The sequence below is a fragment of the Molothrus aeneus genome, chromosome Z (genome assembly GCF_037042795.1).
Source record: "Molothrus aeneus isolate 106 chromosome Z, BPBGC_Maene_1.0, whole genome shotgun sequence".
In the NCBI taxonomy this organism is placed as follows: Eukaryota; Metazoa; Chordata; class Aves; order Passeriformes; family Icteridae; genus Molothrus; species Molothrus aeneus.
Window position 1 is genome coordinate 47,135,778 of NC_089680.1, and position 16,957 is coordinate 47,152,734.

Below are 16,957 nucleotides of genomic sequence, written 5' to 3' on the forward strand. Positions count from 1 at the left end.
CAAGCCTATGTTGACAGAGCAAGTAAATATGATGGAAAGGTCTCTTCCAGCCCAAACCATCAATGACATATTGCCCAATCCTCCCACCATGGGCAGGGACACCTTCCACTAGTCTTGGCCGAACTCTGTCTATCTGATTCTGAATACTTCTAAAGACATCCACAACTTCTCTGAGCAACTTGTTTCATTGTCTCAGCAGCCCCAACATAACAACTATTTTTACATCCAATCTAAAAATACCCACTTAAAACTGTTGCTCTTTGTCCTGCAGTGAAAGGACAAATGTCTCTCTCCCTCTTCCTCATAAGCCCCCTCTATGTTCTGAAAGGCCACTCTAAGATGTCCCTAGAGCCTTTTCCTCCCCAGTCTGAAAAACCCCAACTCTCCCAGCCTGTCCTCTTTGGAGAGGTGCTTCATCCCTCTGGTCATCTTTGTGGTGCTCTGCTGGACTTGCTCCAACACATCTTTCTTACAAAGTACCCCAAAACTGGATGCAATACTCCAGGTAGGGTCTCATGAGAGTAAAGGGCAAAATCACCTCCCTCAATCTGCTTTTGATGCAGCCCAGGATGCAGCTGGACTTCTGAACTGTGAGTGCACATTGCTGGCCCATGTTCAATTTTTTCATCCACTTGCACACCAAAGTCCATCTCCACTAGGCTGATCTCAACCACCCTCACCTCAACTCAAATGCAGCACCTTCTGCTTGGCCTTGTTGAACTTGGGCCCACTCCTTGAGCTGTCAAGGTCCCTCTGGATGACATTCCTTCCTTCACTCACCACCTAGCTTGGTGCTTTTTTCTTCCACAAACTCAATCTCACTCTCTTACTTAATTGATGAAAATACTACACAGTGCTGGTCCCAGACCTCCGAAGGAAACCATCTGTTCCTGGTTTCCACTTGGACACTGAGCTATTGACTGTAACTCTTTGGATGCAGCTATTCTTATCTATGCTCTCACCTAGCTTCACATATGAAGAATATGTAACAGAAATGTGTAACAGAACCCATTACCTATGGACGTGCTCTGTGTCACTCTCCTGTGACATTAAGTACCCAGTATATAAACAAAAAAAATAGCATAACAATTACCATTATATGTCACTACCAAGTACAAAAAGAGAAACCCAAGGGGATTGAAAATGAACACCCAGAAAAAAACTTTCTCTTTATAACACATAGATCTGATCCATTCCACCAGAGGTGCCAATGGAAGAAAGATAAAAATGGAAACCATTCTTAAGGCCGCATATATGATTTGGCTTAGTGGAAGGTAATGCAATGTATGTTCCAGCTCTGGCTCCTGCAATCCAAATTTTTAAAAAAACACCATGAAATAGAAAATTGGGTAAACTATTTTTCCCGGTACCTGAAAAGCACCTCTACTGGTTTTGCTAGAAAGAATACATCCAGATCTAAAGGATTTCACAGCAGGAGACCGGGTGTCTAACAGAAAAAGACAAGGAAGCTAAAATGCTTGTGTACCTGCTTTCTTCTATTTTCCTTTGGATTAGTATATTTTTTTTACAGTACTATGAGGATCCTTACCATTCATGTTTCTGATCTTTTCCTTACACCCTGATCCACTTCTGCCTCAGCAATCCCTGTTCAGGGACTTAGAACCTAAAGTTCTGAGCAGCAGAGTATTTTCTAAAAAGTGTCTTTCTGAAAGTGTTGTTTACAAGGTATCATCACCAACCTGTTTAATGAATGGCAAAAATAATTGAGATACATAATGACTAGAAGCAAATACCCCCCCCACCCCTGATTTCCACACATCTTGGAGAGGTATATGTTTCATTTGTTTTATTTACTAGACAAGAAGTAGCAGGTTATTTTATTAAAATAAAACTGTATTAAAAATTGAAATGCATACATTCAAACCACTCGAGCACATTCATCACTTAATACAGGAACTAAAACTGCTGTTCAATAAAGCAGAAAATGGGTGTGTTTGGGACACTGTCAGCAAAGTACTTTTTCTGTACAGTTCTGTAAGTCATGTAAGTACATCTTCAGGCACAAATTTGGTTTAGGCATTACTTTGGTCTCCAACACTAACTCATTACACACCTGCTGCTGTGACAGAACCACCATAATTATTAAAACAGGTCTTCTAGCACACAAAACAAATATGCTGCTTAAAAAAATCACTGGAATAAAAAATATGGATAATGTATAAAAATAGTATAATTTTAATTTGAAATTGTTCCGTTTTTCTGTTATGTTTCTGAAGTGAATTGTAATTATGTGCCTCGTTGAAGGAAAAGATGGAGGTAGAAACAGCAAAACAAATAGCCTGTGAATCTGCTTTCGTACACCTTATTTTATGAAACTGCAACAACAATATAACTTAGACTTTGCTTCCTATCACCAGTTAAAAGGTAGCACTGAATAGAGGATACTGACTTTTTTTCTCTGTCAGATACAGTTTGTCAGTAGGGCTATTTATAGTTGAAAACATACTCAAAATCTAATTTTAACCATCTTATATGTGATCAAACCGACAAAGATTTTAACAGCAGCCTTACACATGATCATTGGTCAATGTTTAGTCCATTCTTTTAAGCTTGTAGCAATTTTTGAAGATATTATGACCTCTGAAAGCTCGAAAGTGATCCATTCTTCCTTGAAAGCACTGAAACTTCAAGGTTCATCCAGGTTGTTACTGCTTTGGCAGGATAACCGAACACTGCACCGTTGTCTGAAATACAAAGTCACAGGAGATAAGTGCTTCTTTTGCCAATGCAGAGAGAATTACTTTTCATTGTAAAGGTAGATTATGTAGCTTCCATTTGGGTACAAACATGTGTAAATCCTTTCATGTGCATAGTATCTCCAACTTTTTCAACACCATAGAAGTCAGTATTATTACAAGGAGGGCATACACACACAATGAGATGTCGTTACAACTTTTGCAAAGCTATGTGATAGGATTATTGATATGGAGAAGAAAAACCATATTGCAAAACCACTAATTTATGAACTTTGGGCTTACAGACTGCAAATGAAAAATTGTGCAGCATGCTTTCTGTGACTTTTACATGACTTTTATCAATTCTGAAGTACAGCTATCAAGAACAGAAACCAGCCAGATGGCACTGACTGTGAGTGAATGAAATACTCAGGTTATGTAGGGACAGGCAACTTTGACATGGGCCACATTCAAGGGCAGGGTCTAAGAAACATTTTAATCGCAGCTTTTGTGAGAAGTTCTTGGCCTGCAAGTACCCCTGCATGTAGACCAGTGCAACTACAGTTGAAGTGAAGCCTTCATGAATTTTCCTCCACCACTTTAATCACCTGTGCCAATATACTGTGATCACACATGTACATTCACTGACCAGTATCACAGATGAGATATTTTTTGAGGAAGAAAATTACTCGAAGATATTTACAAGATTAGAATTCTAAATACAGAACTTAGGAATGTACATTTTAGTTTGAGATAGACTAGAAAAAATTACTGAAAAAAATACTAAGCTTTACGCCCTTCAACTTGTTACCTGTCAAATCACATAAATGCCCAAGTGACTCCCTGATGAAGTATATTGAAATACATCTGCAGTTAGCTTACCCAATCTAAACTATCCTAGAGTATTCACTTACCACAACTCTCAAAACAGAGCACTATTCCTTGTAGCAGAGATCTGACAAATACATTTTTCACAGGCTAGTACGGAAGTTCAAGAAAAAGGCAGGTAGTACAAGCAGGTTTCCCCAGAGAGTAATGAAATTTACCTAAGGAGCACTCACAAAAGCTCTGACACCTTACCACAAGCTGATCTTCTTACAGACACACTGTAAAAAAATCAGTTCTAACAGGCATTATAATACAGATTCTCTCCAGACACTCATGGGGTTAATCCTTTTTGTAATGTAATAAAGGTACAGAGCTCAATTCCCAGTTATGATGAGCTAAAATTCTTTTCAACGGGACAGTTTTTTTTTAACTCATACTTTTCTTAGCAAAGATTAAAAAAAAAGTCTTGAAACAAATGAAATTGTTTGCTGCCACCCATTCGCTTACTTTATGGACAATGAGCCCATGTTTTACATGATAAATTTTTGTTATCAATGCTTTGGCTACAGTCCTTGCTGCCTTTGACATCTCTTCCAATTGTCAACTACAGACAAGCTCCCATTGTCCTGAAAGCATCCCTAACATACCTTCACTTCCATCTGGGTTCTCTCTTTGCAGCTTGTTTCTGCTGCCAATCCTTGATTGCTGCATTTCTGCACTAGAGCGGTTTCCTGTTCAGTCAAAGTATTTCTGTGGATCAGAATGCTGCCCTTAAAGATCTGCCAACATTCTGGAGCTCCTTGACTCTTCAGAAAACAAGTATGGTCACCTGAACTCCAACCCTGCTCATCTGAACCTGTACTGTTAATTGCGTTACTTGCTCGTCATAGGATTTGGAATGCCACAATTTCATGAAGATTACAGCAACAACTGTCAGTAATTATCACCTCACTAAACAACTCTTCTCAGTTAACAGCATATCCAGCTGTATATCACCCATGACTGACCCGCCTATCCAGAAATTTCCTTGACACCAACCAGAAATCACTTGGACCACTGTCATCAAAAGCATCATCTGTGTTTCCTGACACTTGACATAAACAGCAGGTGACATAACCTGTTCTGAAAGAGTGAGGGCTTTAAATTGACACTGGAAATGTATCTCTTTACAGCAAGAAAGCCATTAAACACTGGCCTAAATTCATCTTAGACTTTTCAAGTACACTTACACTCACTGACATATCAAAGATTAAATGATACAGTAAAGAGAAGTGATGGCAAGCAGCCTATCCTTTATCCAAAAAAACAGCCCTTGGACATTTTGTTTCAACACCAAAGTCTCTCCTTGAAATTACAGTGAGATTCAGAGATGACACCACTGGCGTGTGTGTTGATCTGGGATTAATGCTTCCACACAAGGAGACAGAGAAATAAAGGTGGACAGAGACTGACAGCACATTTTCTCCTGCCAGGTGAAGTTCTTCCTGTCAAAGCAGACAGATTACAGATCTTGGAGAAGAAAAGCTGTGTCTACGTAGAGCTTTACTGTTTCACAAGCCGTCCCAACACTAAACCAGACATTTGCACATTTCATATGCACAGCTATGGCTTGACTATATTCTGTCACTGAAAGGAGTGTACCAGCTGTAGTCTTACTCAGCTGGCTCCTTGTCTGTGTTCTTTAACACATTTCCACAGTGCTGCAAGAGCTGCTGCCTTCAAGGTCTAGGAAAAAAGCTCCAAAACAGTTGAAATAGTCCATCATCTGGCCTTCAAAACTCACACTATAAAATATACTGAAGTACAATACAAGACAATAGATTTTAAAAACTCTTTATGGTTCAATTACATACTTGTACAGAGGCACATACATGTATGTTTCTCTTTGCTTCCCTGCAAAATTGCGTCTCTCATTTGTTAACATCAATCCTTCCTCTGCTTTATCACAACTGAATTCCCCAAACAGGAACATTTGTAGCCTTCCCTGATGTTCCTATGTAAAATTAAAGGAAGCCTCCGAAGCCTTTGGAACTTATTTCAGAGTTCTTGTTCTTTCAAGTCATTAATCCTCATGGCACCTACTTTCTTGATATAAAATTTCAATCCCCACTGCCTCTTTCCAGCTCTTCCAGAGCCTTTCTCAGTACACTATCACTCAAACCTGTCTGCAAAGAACATAAACACCTAAGAATTGTAAGTGAAACGATTTCATTATTCATCATTGATATGAGGCAGTAGATATTTAAGAGGAAAAAAGTTAAGAAGCAACACTAGGACCAAGTAACCCTTCCTCTGGTGCATCACATTTTCTTCTTCCAGTACTTAGGGGACTGAGCTGGAAGAAGTACATGACAATGAACTGAAAGAACAGCTGGTGTTCATTAAAGGGGAATATTGCAAATGTAGTGCCAGCTCTCTTTCACTCCCAATGAAGATTCAAGACAATCATGAAAAGGAACACAGGAGGACACTGCTCACTGAAGTATGCCTGCCAGAAACCAAGGCAGATTCATCAGTACTTAAGCAGCATAATATACTTGGAAACCATTTCCTTTCATGCCAGTATGAAAAAAAAGCGCCTGAGGAATATCTAGCACATTTTATATTATTTGTTCAAACTCTTGAGTTTGTTGTATAGTTAGGCATCTGTATTAAAAAATGCAGTCCTATTCTCTGAAAATGTTTTTGGTGGATTAGAGGGAAGAAGCAATAGCGATTTTGGTGCCTCCCTTATCCATCCAATGATACAACTTCCTAATGAATGCAAAAGGTAAAGGAAAATGTCAGTTACCTCTCTCATATGTACAGAGGGAACATTAAAATAACTGTTTCAGATAACCAGGTGAGGAAGATTCATAAAGAAATTCAGGCACTCCTAAAGAAAAGTAGGTTTTTCAGTAAAGAATTGGCAAGAGTAATTGCAAGAATTTGGGTTAGAATTCTACAAACTTGACCTGGTCATTTATGCTTAAGAAGTGGCTGAGGTGCATTTTATTGAATATGCCTTCCCTTCATGACATTGACTAAACTAGAGATGAGAATCACTGATATGACATACTGGGTTTGCATGGCCTGGTTTTGGTAGCAAGGGTCTACAGGGCAGCACGGCAAAAGAGACCCCTCCCTAAGCAAACTGAAGATTTTTAGAGGTGACAAACTCTAAAACTAAATCCCCATGTTTTGTCTCTCTTTGCTGTTGGTGGGAAGGAAAGAAGGGCTGGGGGAGGGGAAGAAAGATGTTCTAAAGGTTTTAGTTCTCATTAACCTCTTTTAATTCTGTTAATAAATTTTTCTTTATACCTTTTAAAGTTTTGACTCTGTTTTGCCCTTAGAGTGTTTATTCCTAATCCTTATCTCACCCCACAAGCCTTTTAATTTCTTTTTCTTTCCCTCTCCTCTGCTCAACTATAGCAGAGAAGCATGAGTGAATGGTTTTTCATGGTGCACTGGCATTTGGCCAGTCTCGAAACTGCAACATTTTTGGTGGAGAATGCAGGCAAACATGAGGACTTTGAGATAAGGATATTAATTGGGAGAAATAACAGACAAAACAAGTATTAAATCACAAAATTAAGTAGAATGATAGTAGGAAATTTGAATTGCAATTGTAGTGAAAATCTAGGGGTAGATTTTTTGTGTAATTTGTCCTTTTGGTTCTGTGTAATGACTGTACCTTAGATTAAGTGTAGCGATTTTTTTCTTCTGTTTAGTTTAGTAGTTTTTTGTTGTTCTAGCTAAGTGTTATATCTTGAGTGTAATTTTGATAATAATTCTTAAATATTCATAGAAGCCAGGGGTGGAATTATCCTGCTCTGATTTTGTTAGTAATATATTCAATTAATATGTCTAAGCTGAAGCTGAGCCTGTTTTGTTCATGACAGTATTTGATGAACAATCCCTCCTGGTCCTTATCTCAACCCAGCCAAAAAAAAGCTTGCTGAGAAGCTGGATAGACACTCCAACTGTTTTACCATTGTTTTCCCCCTCTTTGTTATATCCACAAATGAATCTCGAGTATGCCTGTGAAACACAGATGATAAAAAACACAAGTAAACCTTGTCTAAGAAAAATTCTCCCTAAGAACTCCCTTGCCAATATTTTCCTTAAGAACTCCCTTGCCAATATATTTTGAAATATATTTCTTTCTTTTCCAGATTTTTTTCATGTACCTTGGACTTAAAACCTACAGAGAACACAATTCTAGTAATTCCAAATTGGTTATTACCCATATGTTTTAAGACTCTTCCAGTTCTACATATTAAAGTGAGCATAATATTTTTGGTTTGGTTCAGTCTCTTCCAGTTGATGTTTCTTTGTGCTAAGATCCAAGATCAGGGTTTCATTTGGATATTCACATATATTTGTATCTTACTGTGTATCTCATTTATTTGTATCTTATGAATATCTTATGGTTGATGTCTCACTTCTTCAACCATATACAGCTATCTGGTTTTTTTAAGCTTTTCCAAAACTTCTTGTAAAACTGAAGCTAGATCTTGGCAACAAAACTTGCAAGAATCATGTAGAATCTGTCCGCCCTTCTTGAATGAATTTGGTTTCTTGAAGCATTTACTCTGAAACATTTTGATTTAAACAAAAACATGCTGTAACATACACCTGTGCACGCACATACGCTGTCCCTGGTACTCATCAGCCTCGATCGTGTACTTACTTTCAGAGTGTGCAGGGTGCTGGTCCATTCCATGGAGCCTATCTGAGGTATGGCAGAAAGGAGTATGCTTGTAGCCTTATTTGCATTCCCTTTCAGCGTCTTTAAAACTTTATCCACTGAAACCTAGAAATACAATACAACTGAGTGGTGTCTCTCCATTTTGATGGCACACATTTTAAACACCCAAATAAATTTAACTCAGAAATGTAAAAGTGAAGTCTTAGAATATCAGTCGTTTTAGATAGTGCAAATGTTTTTTCCTCTGTATGTTTATGGTTTATACTTGTGTATTGCAAACAAATAAGAGAACTAAAGCATATAGATTGTTTTGTACAGAGCTGCAAAAGTAAAATCACCAGACCAATCACAGTCACAAAGAAGACAAGTCACACAAAATTCATGAGCTTCATACTTACAGATCCCCTGATTCGGACTATAGGAAACAAAAGGTTTGCTAGTAGTGAGGCAGGTTCATGAAAATGAATGTAATAGCAGCAACTGACTCTATTTTTACCTTCACAATAATTCATCAAGAATAACTCAGGGATTCTAACACAATTAAGAACAGATTTAGTACAGAATGTCATCTCTGATCAAAACCTACACATTCTCATTCAAATTCCTCAGGGCAATACCAGAGAAAAGTTTCACTCACAGCTTCTTCATGCTCCTTCCAGCAGTCATAATCTGTTGCCATGGCAATACTAGCATAACTCATTCCAGCTTCCTTGGCAAGAATCACTTCAGGCACTGTAGTCATGTTGATAACATCAGCTCCCCAGCTGCGAAACACACAGCTTTCTGCTCGAGAGCTGAAACGTGGGCCTTCAATTGTGATCATTGTCCCCTTGGAGTGACACTGGAGGCCCAGCTTCTTGGCAGTCTCAATAAGAACCTGCAAAACATGCCAATGTTGAAGACAGAAAATAATTCCCTTCATGCACTGCCTTTGCATTCCATCACAAACTTGCACAGAAAAGAAGTTAGCTTTATACAGAGTAGTCATACTTCATATGACTACAGCAGTCCAAAACCAAAGATAAGTTTTGTTTTTCTCACCCAACAAGAAAAATTAATAGTTCTACCAACAGGGATGAACTTGAATTCATCTGATTTTATTAGTATCAGTTGGATTACTTCTTTCAATGCAGACCAAGAAGACTGGGAAACAGATTTTTTTGCACATTTAGATTGTGCCTACATTGCAGGCAGAACTGCAAGTAAAAGCATTCCACTGAGCACTACGTTATCACATGGTGGAGCAGAGACAGTGAAAACAATAGTAAGAAATTTATATTTTGAAAGTAAGACTTTACAAGCACATACTTCAAAGAGTACCCTGGGAATCTGTGCAGAAATTATTACCACGTTTTCCAACTGCAGTGGCTGAGCTGTGTACTGGACATATAGCATGTAGTCTGTTGGGGGTTAGGTTTCCTTCCTTTTCCTCCTTTTTACTTACAGAATTTTCCCCATAAGTTGCTAGGAAACTGTAACGACTGAGTACTTAAGGAAAAAACAGAGTACTGAAGAAAAACAAAAGAATTGGTCAGGCTCAGGGGAGTGGGGCAGGTAAAGCAGGGCTGGGGCAGCTGCTAGCTCTCCTGCTCTGTGACTTTGCTCTGTGGCTTCAGAGCAGGATGGTCCGAACTGCTGCTTCGGGAAGGCAATTCGCTGCTGCCGCCAGAGCCCAGCTCGGTCCTGCTTCTTCTACTGTGGGCTCGATGCTCCCGAGAGTCCCGCTGGGCCCCGGGATCGGCGCCATGGGGTTTATGGATCAAGGCCTCTTCCCCGTCCCTGCCCGTCCGGGCCGAGCCGCCATCGCCACAGCGCCCCCTGCAGGCACGGGGGAGGCACCGCCCCCGCCCCGCCCCTGGGAGCAGCAGCGCCCCTGCCGGCCGAGCCCGGAACTGCAGCAGAGGGAAAGCGCCGCGGCCGAGCAGGCCGGGACTGGGCCCCGTTTGTGTTAATGCTGTAGTCATTGTTGTTTGTTTGCTTTATTACACACACCAGTAATGAACTGTTATTCCTATTCCCATTTCTTTTTGCCTGAGAGCCCCTTATTTTCAAAATTATAATAATTCAGAGGGAAAGGGTTTACATTCTCCATTCCAAGGGAGGCTCCTGCCTTCCCTAGTAGACATCTGTCTTTCAAACCAAGACAACTTCCCATCAGCTTTTTTAGTTCTAACAAGAACCTCATATATGGCAGAATAATCCTGACTTTCTCTCTTGGTAATCAGCCTGGATAATGCCAGTTGATATAGTTGGAATAAGAGGATACTTGCCTAGATAAATGGGACTAGGATGCCAATCACTGTCCTGAGTAGGAAAGTGAAAGGAACCATGATGCCATCTATTTAAAATGGCCATCAACAAAAAAAATAAAAGATATAAAAGAAAGCAAAAGCACTTCCAAAAATTGTGGTAGGCCAGGAGGCACCTTCATAACACAGCAGCAGTGAAAAACCTAGTCTGACACCACTAGATGCAACTTAGCGTCATGACTTACGCCCTGTGGAGCTGCTTCCCCACAAAACATTGCGAGAAGCCTACACTCAACACAAACAGATGCAACAAGCAGCAAGAGCTCAAGGTGTTACATGACCCTGTAGGGTGCCTTGTACCTGGCATGTGGGTCAGTGGATTGTGTGGAGCAGTGATTTTCTGGAGCAGCACAACAAAATAAAGGTGGACCACCTGCATCTGTCACTGCAGATGTGTGTAAACAGGTAAGTCTGCACTGTACCTGGGTGGCAACTCCTGACACACCTGCAGGTTGGATGAAGTGATTTAGAGCAGCCCTGCTAAGAAGGAATTGAGGGTGATGGCTGATGAAAAACTCAACATGACCCAGCCATGAGCACTCTGAGACCAGAAAGGCAATAGGATCCTGGGCTGCATCAGGAGCCGTGTAGGCAGCAGGGCGATGGAGAGGATTCTGCTCCTCTGCTCTGCTTCAGTAGGTGACCCTACTGGAACACTGCATCCAGCTCTGGTGTCCTTACTGTAAGAAAGACTTGGAACTGTTTGAACAAATCCAGAGAAGGGCCTCGAAATTGGTAGGAGCAGTGGAACACCTCTCCTATGAAGACAGGCTGAGAAAGTTGGGCCTGGAGAAAAGAAGGCTGCGGGGAAACCTCATAGCAACCTTCCAATATCTGAAGGGTTCTACAGGGAGGTGGAGAGGGACTCCTTGTCAGGAACTGTAGTGATAAGACAAGGAATAACAGCCACAAGTTGAAAGAGGGGAAATTCAGGTTAGATTTTAAGAAGACATTTTTTAATGTGAGAGTGGTGAGACATTGAGACAGGCTGCCCAAGGAGGCTGTGGATGCCACGACACTGGGAATGTTCAAGGCATGGTTGGATAAGGCCTTGAGCAACTTGTTCTAGTGGAAGGTACCCCTGCACATGGCAGTTGTAGCTGGGGCTAGATAATCTTCAAGGTCCTTTACAACCCCTTAATATTCTGTAAATCATTCTGTGCTCTAAGTTGATCTAGTAATAATCACACCTAATATTTAGGTTTATTGATGCTATTAATTCTGAATATATGTTTAGAAGAATGCCAGTTAATTACATTGTTAATAAATCAACTGACCAGCTGACATGACATAACCACAGGTGAGCCACAGTATCTTTCTGAAACTCTTTACTAAGTTCCAACTTTACTGCCTATAGGATGTTGTGCTGAGCCTCAGTTTCTAAAAGCAGCAATACCCAAGATATCCTGTATTATTCAAAACTTCTGAGAGAAATAGATAAAACTCCATTTAGATTCTCATTTAACTTACAGTGCATAAACCAACTAAACCAGGTAATTTTTTGTATTTGCATAAATGCAACATATGAAGGTTTCAGATATTTTGTTGCAAAATTCCTTAAATATGTTACATTCATGATTTTGGCTTTTTTATTATTGCACTTATCTATGAAATTCCTTTGAACTGGGATAAACTGGGCTGAAATTATCTCAACAATTTGCAGACACAGTTTCAGGAAAAAAATTAAATCACTTTTATCTGGTATTTTCTAATGAAGTGAAAATACTCCTTCTCAGTCTCACAAAGAGCTCAAACCCACACGTTCTTTAAAACATCTCTCAGGCTGATTAGAATGCACAAACTAACGAGATAATGATCACATGTGAGACTGGGAAGTACCTAAATGTTTTTTCTCAGTTTGAAAAGTCACATTTCTCTGCTGGCTTTTCAAAAAATGAAAAACCCAAATAACATCTCTAGCTAGTTAACAACCAAAAGAAAACTGCTTCCTGCAGTCTCAGGAAATGTGTTATGTATGAGCGCTTGCTTTTTTTAAAAAAAGGACAATGTGAAATACTGCCAATCACCAAAGTAATAACACTTTTAAATCCATTTCTTAATAAACTCCTTGCATCTGCTGTGACGTGACATCATGCTTGCAGTAGAAAGCAACTAAATACCAACTAATCTTTGCTAAGAGCATGTAGCTAGGCTCTTTTTGCAAGAAAAATGCAAAGTATTTTGCATAATTTGCTGCTTATTGAAAGAAGGGCAAAAGCATGCACATGTATAATACGCAGTGGTTTGTTTCTTCATGAGACTTAGAATATCTTTAGGTCACTGTAAAACACCTTGATTCCCAATGCGGATATGTCTAAACCACTGTGGCCAATTAACAAAAATAGCACAGGACACTGAAGTGAATTGGTGACAAAAGCAGAATAGCTCAGTAGTCCAAATGTTTGTACATGTTCTGGTTATTTGTGCCACCTGCTTCACAATTAGCTTTGTCTTGATTGCAGACAGCAGGTCTCTTAGATGACTATGACTGATTCTGTAAGTACTCCTGTTCCTCTGAAGAATGTACCTCCTTGCAGCTACTGATCAGAGCATTCCACAACACCGCAAAATATGCAGTTCAATCTTCACCTTCCTTTTCCCTCAGCTCTAGGAATACACTAAGGTGACATTTAATCAGACACACACCTCCCAGAAGCTTATAAAGGTGCTGAAAAATAGAGAAGTGTTTCACACTCTCTAGTCCGAGAAGCCTGAAAATCTCGAAGTGACGCAACTGAGAGCAACAGCTAAGAATAAATGGCAAATAAAATTTGGTTTGTTCCAATGCTTAACATCCTAAGCCTTGACTCTTCACCACCACCCACCTCTACAATACACAAAAGTGCAAATGCTAATACTGCTATTTTTGTGAATGTGAAAGCACTACTTGTTTAAATATCTGAGTATGTAGAGTGCCTCTACCATAGGTGCAGCTTTATTCAGAAAAAAAATGGAACTAATTTCTAATTCTACCTGCTTTGTTCACTTCATCGCTTTCTTGGCTGGTTACTTGATTAAAATAAAGATCTTTTGTCCTGTAATTAAGATTGTAGGAAAATATGTTGCCAATTGCCTTAGGAAGACAGACACAAGATCTTTAACTTCCCGTGCTTTCTAAATGTTACATTCATCCTTAATACCATGATGTATCTGAGAAACAGGATGAAGAGGTGCATATTACCTCTGTATTCTAAGAATGCACAATTAGACTAAAACATGACAAATAAGTGCCATAAAACCAACATTTCTTAATACTATTACAAAATTCACTAACCTCTCTGGTTTTGGTGCAGAAAGGCTCAGCCATTGGAATATGACATACTCCTGAGAGAGTTGAATGCTGGCCATCATATAAAGTACAATGTCTTTTAGTTGTCCTAGAAAAGCAGAAAACTTGCTTAGAGAAAACAAAAAGAGAAAGCAACAAATTGATACAAACCAAAAACCAGCATCCCTAGGAGTGGAAGGAAAAAAAAGGATGATATTATGACCACCTGTAATCCTGTTCTGCCTCTGTACAAACCTTTGAGAATTGAGCTAGAGACTATAAAACTGTTACTCCACTAGTCCATTGTCAATTCATTATGAAAATCTTTTGTTAACCAAGACAGTGTAACACTGATTTGTTCCTAATAAACACCCCTACTGTGATGCGATTCTACTGCAAAACAACCAGCTAATTTATTAGTCAGGGATGTAACCTCTGGAAAAACCTATAAGTAATCTTTAAGAAAGGAAGGAATAAAATCTCAACTACCACAAGGCCAGTCAAAATAGAACTTGTTTGTATCACTGCATTCCTACATTCCAAAAGATAGGAATTTACAGAAACAGCTTCTAGGATGAAAGAAGTATGAATTCAACTAGAAGAAACCTTGGAACAGGATGTTCTGAGAACCTCATGCTCTCAGAAAGATTACACACTCCTGCAGTGCCAGCTTCCAAGTAAAAGAATCCTTTTTCTCTCTTCTTTCAATGGATTGAAATGGTCAAAAATTAAAATTACCATTCAGCATGCCATTTTGGAACACATGGAACTGCTACCCACTACCACTTTACCCTCAAAAGCACTGCCTCAAGCTAATCCACCCAACTGGATGGTGCAAACCATCTGGAATAATTTTCTCAGACACTCCCTTCTTCCCTACTGTGCTTTAAGCAGAAAATAAAGACAATAGCCAAATTCAATCTGCAGTTGAAATACAAAGTATCTGCTGGTAATACTTTTTATTACAGGTCCCCAGTAAATTTACTAGGGAATATTTAAAAGAAGGTTTTAAATACAATTTATATGTTAAAAGTAGGTTTGGACAAAAAAAAAGCATCAAAAATGCATCAATAGGATGCGTTAAGAATGCAAAGTACTGCCAATCACCAATTCTTAAGAATGAGATTATAAAACAGGAAACGGACAAATTAAAAACATCTGGAAAATGTACAGCTGTTAAAATCAGTTGAAACACTAAAATTAATTCTTCCTTTATGGGATACTGAAAAGCTGCAAATAGAATATATGCAATTTTCCCCACTTTTCTATTTTGTCTGCTAATGAATTATTTAGAGTGGGAGGAAATGGTAAAAGCCACAATCCATTTCCTGCATTATGGTATTTCAGATGCTGTTAGCCAGGCACTTTCAATCAGAAAATCCCAAGGAAAGATTTCATATGCAGAAATATTAATATCTGACTTTCAGATACTCTGTGTTCTTTGAAGAGAACAGTAACATCATTACATGGCTTCATAAAGAAATCCAGCTATGTTTAGCATCATTCTTACAAGCTGCACAGGACTAGGTAACAACAATAAGACCTATAAATTCTTTGATCAATAGACCACATGTGTTCCACTTACATAATTTCTCTTCTCCATCTGTTGTAGTTTAAAACCACCTGGAAATTAAACTCCATTATGCCCCTGTACCTGCAGCAACAGTTACACTTTTAATCTGACAATAAGGTGTCTTTTGCTCCTTCATTTTGGTTTTATCACAGTAACACAGGATTTTCTGGCAATTCTGACTGTGACTGATTCTAGGAAGCAAAATACACCTAAACAAATGAACAAATCAGTCATTTCCATCTGTGACAAAGAGCCCTCTATCATTTCCATCATCAACTTCATTCTTCTTCCAGTAGGATTGAATTATCAAACTACTGGTAATTAAAGAACAAAATGTGAATTCAGACTGGCATAAGCGCATAAAAAGCAATCTCAGTATGCTCTGCATCTTCAAGGACACTGAAAGAAAATTCTACAAAAAAACTTACAAGGTGTGACAATGTTGCAGTAATTGTAGTTGTGTTTGTGACACAGATAACCGAAACAATAAAACTCACAGCTGTTACAGGAAGCATTTTTCTGCATCTCCCCGAGTTCAGTCATTCAAGTAAGTAGTTACTGTCTTGCACTTCTCTTCCTACCAGATATCAGCAGCAAACCAAACAGAAAGTATTCTAAAGCCCTAAATTAGCTGATGTCATCAGTTGACTAATAGTGCTGCAATTAACTAACAGGAGTCAAAGGTGGAAAAAAATGATCCTATATTTTTAAAGTACCTTTTTAGAGAAGAGAACAACTTTTGCAGCCTATAGTAGCAAGTGCTTATTTTTGGATTTGGAAGCAAGGAGAACACAAAAGATATACTTTTGTATTTATTTAATAAAATGTATATTTTATTGTTTAAATACACAAAATAATAAGTATAAAGGAAGCAGAGACTATAATGGAATCAAACACTAGGTGAGGTAATGACCTGCAGAATTAGGCTCTCAAAAGTTTGGAAATCTTATACAGTTCTAATTACACCTATTCAGTGTTTCATACTGAAAATCAAATCTGTGCTAGGCAGAAGTCCTACACAACTTCTTATATTGCAATCCTGTCATTAATTTCACGGTGCACATGCCCAAGGAGAGCAAATTACAGTAGCTGCCAACAGTTTTTTGCTGAGTTCTAGCTCTTCTTCAATTTCTATTCACTATTCCTTCTTTTTGCTTCACACCTATAAGGAGAATTGAGAATAGGAATTCTCCCTATTGAGAATATATATAGAGAGAGACAGATACTAAAAGGTACCTGGACACCAGAAGGCACTGTTTTAATAGTGGCCTGAGTAAAGCCTTGCCACCTAGACCATGACTTCTTTCCTATGTACTGCCTGGCAGGGGTTAACCACTATATAGAAGCCAGAGTACGTTTTAAGAGAAATAACTGACTGTTTTTGCAGATTTAACGAGTACCACATTTCCAAGACTTTTAACATTGTTTGCATGACCCTGATCTTCCATGAGAAGGTATTTCAGAAAAATTCCATATTTTCAGACCTTGGTGGACAACTAAAATATTCTGTCCCATGAAAATATCTTCCAATCAGTAGGACTGTTGGCATAGTGACTTATATAATGCAATCGCTCTTGGACTGCTGTGAAGGGC

General features: G+C 38.9%; 1 protein-coding gene across 1 annotated transcript in view; it reads right to left on the reverse strand.

Annotated features, from left to right (window-relative positions):
• Nucleotides 1-1,792: 1,792 nt before the first annotated feature.
• Nucleotides 1,793-16,957, reverse strand: part of MTAP (methylthioadenosine phosphorylase) — a 32,292-nt gene continuing 17,127 nt past the window's right edge. The window contains exons 5-8 of the mRNA XM_066569181.1: nucleotides 13,798-13,900; nucleotides 8,852-9,091; nucleotides 8,197-8,319; nucleotides 1,793-2,705 (exon numbers count right to left, since the gene is read on the reverse strand). Of these exons, the coding sequence (XP_066425278.1) occupies nucleotides 2,667-2,705; nucleotides 8,197-8,319; nucleotides 8,852-9,091; nucleotides 13,798-13,900 (505 nt within the window). The 3' untranslated portion in view covers nucleotides 1,793-2,666. The remainder of the gene's footprint in view (nucleotides 2,706-8,196; nucleotides 8,320-8,851; nucleotides 9,092-13,797; nucleotides 13,901-16,957) is intronic.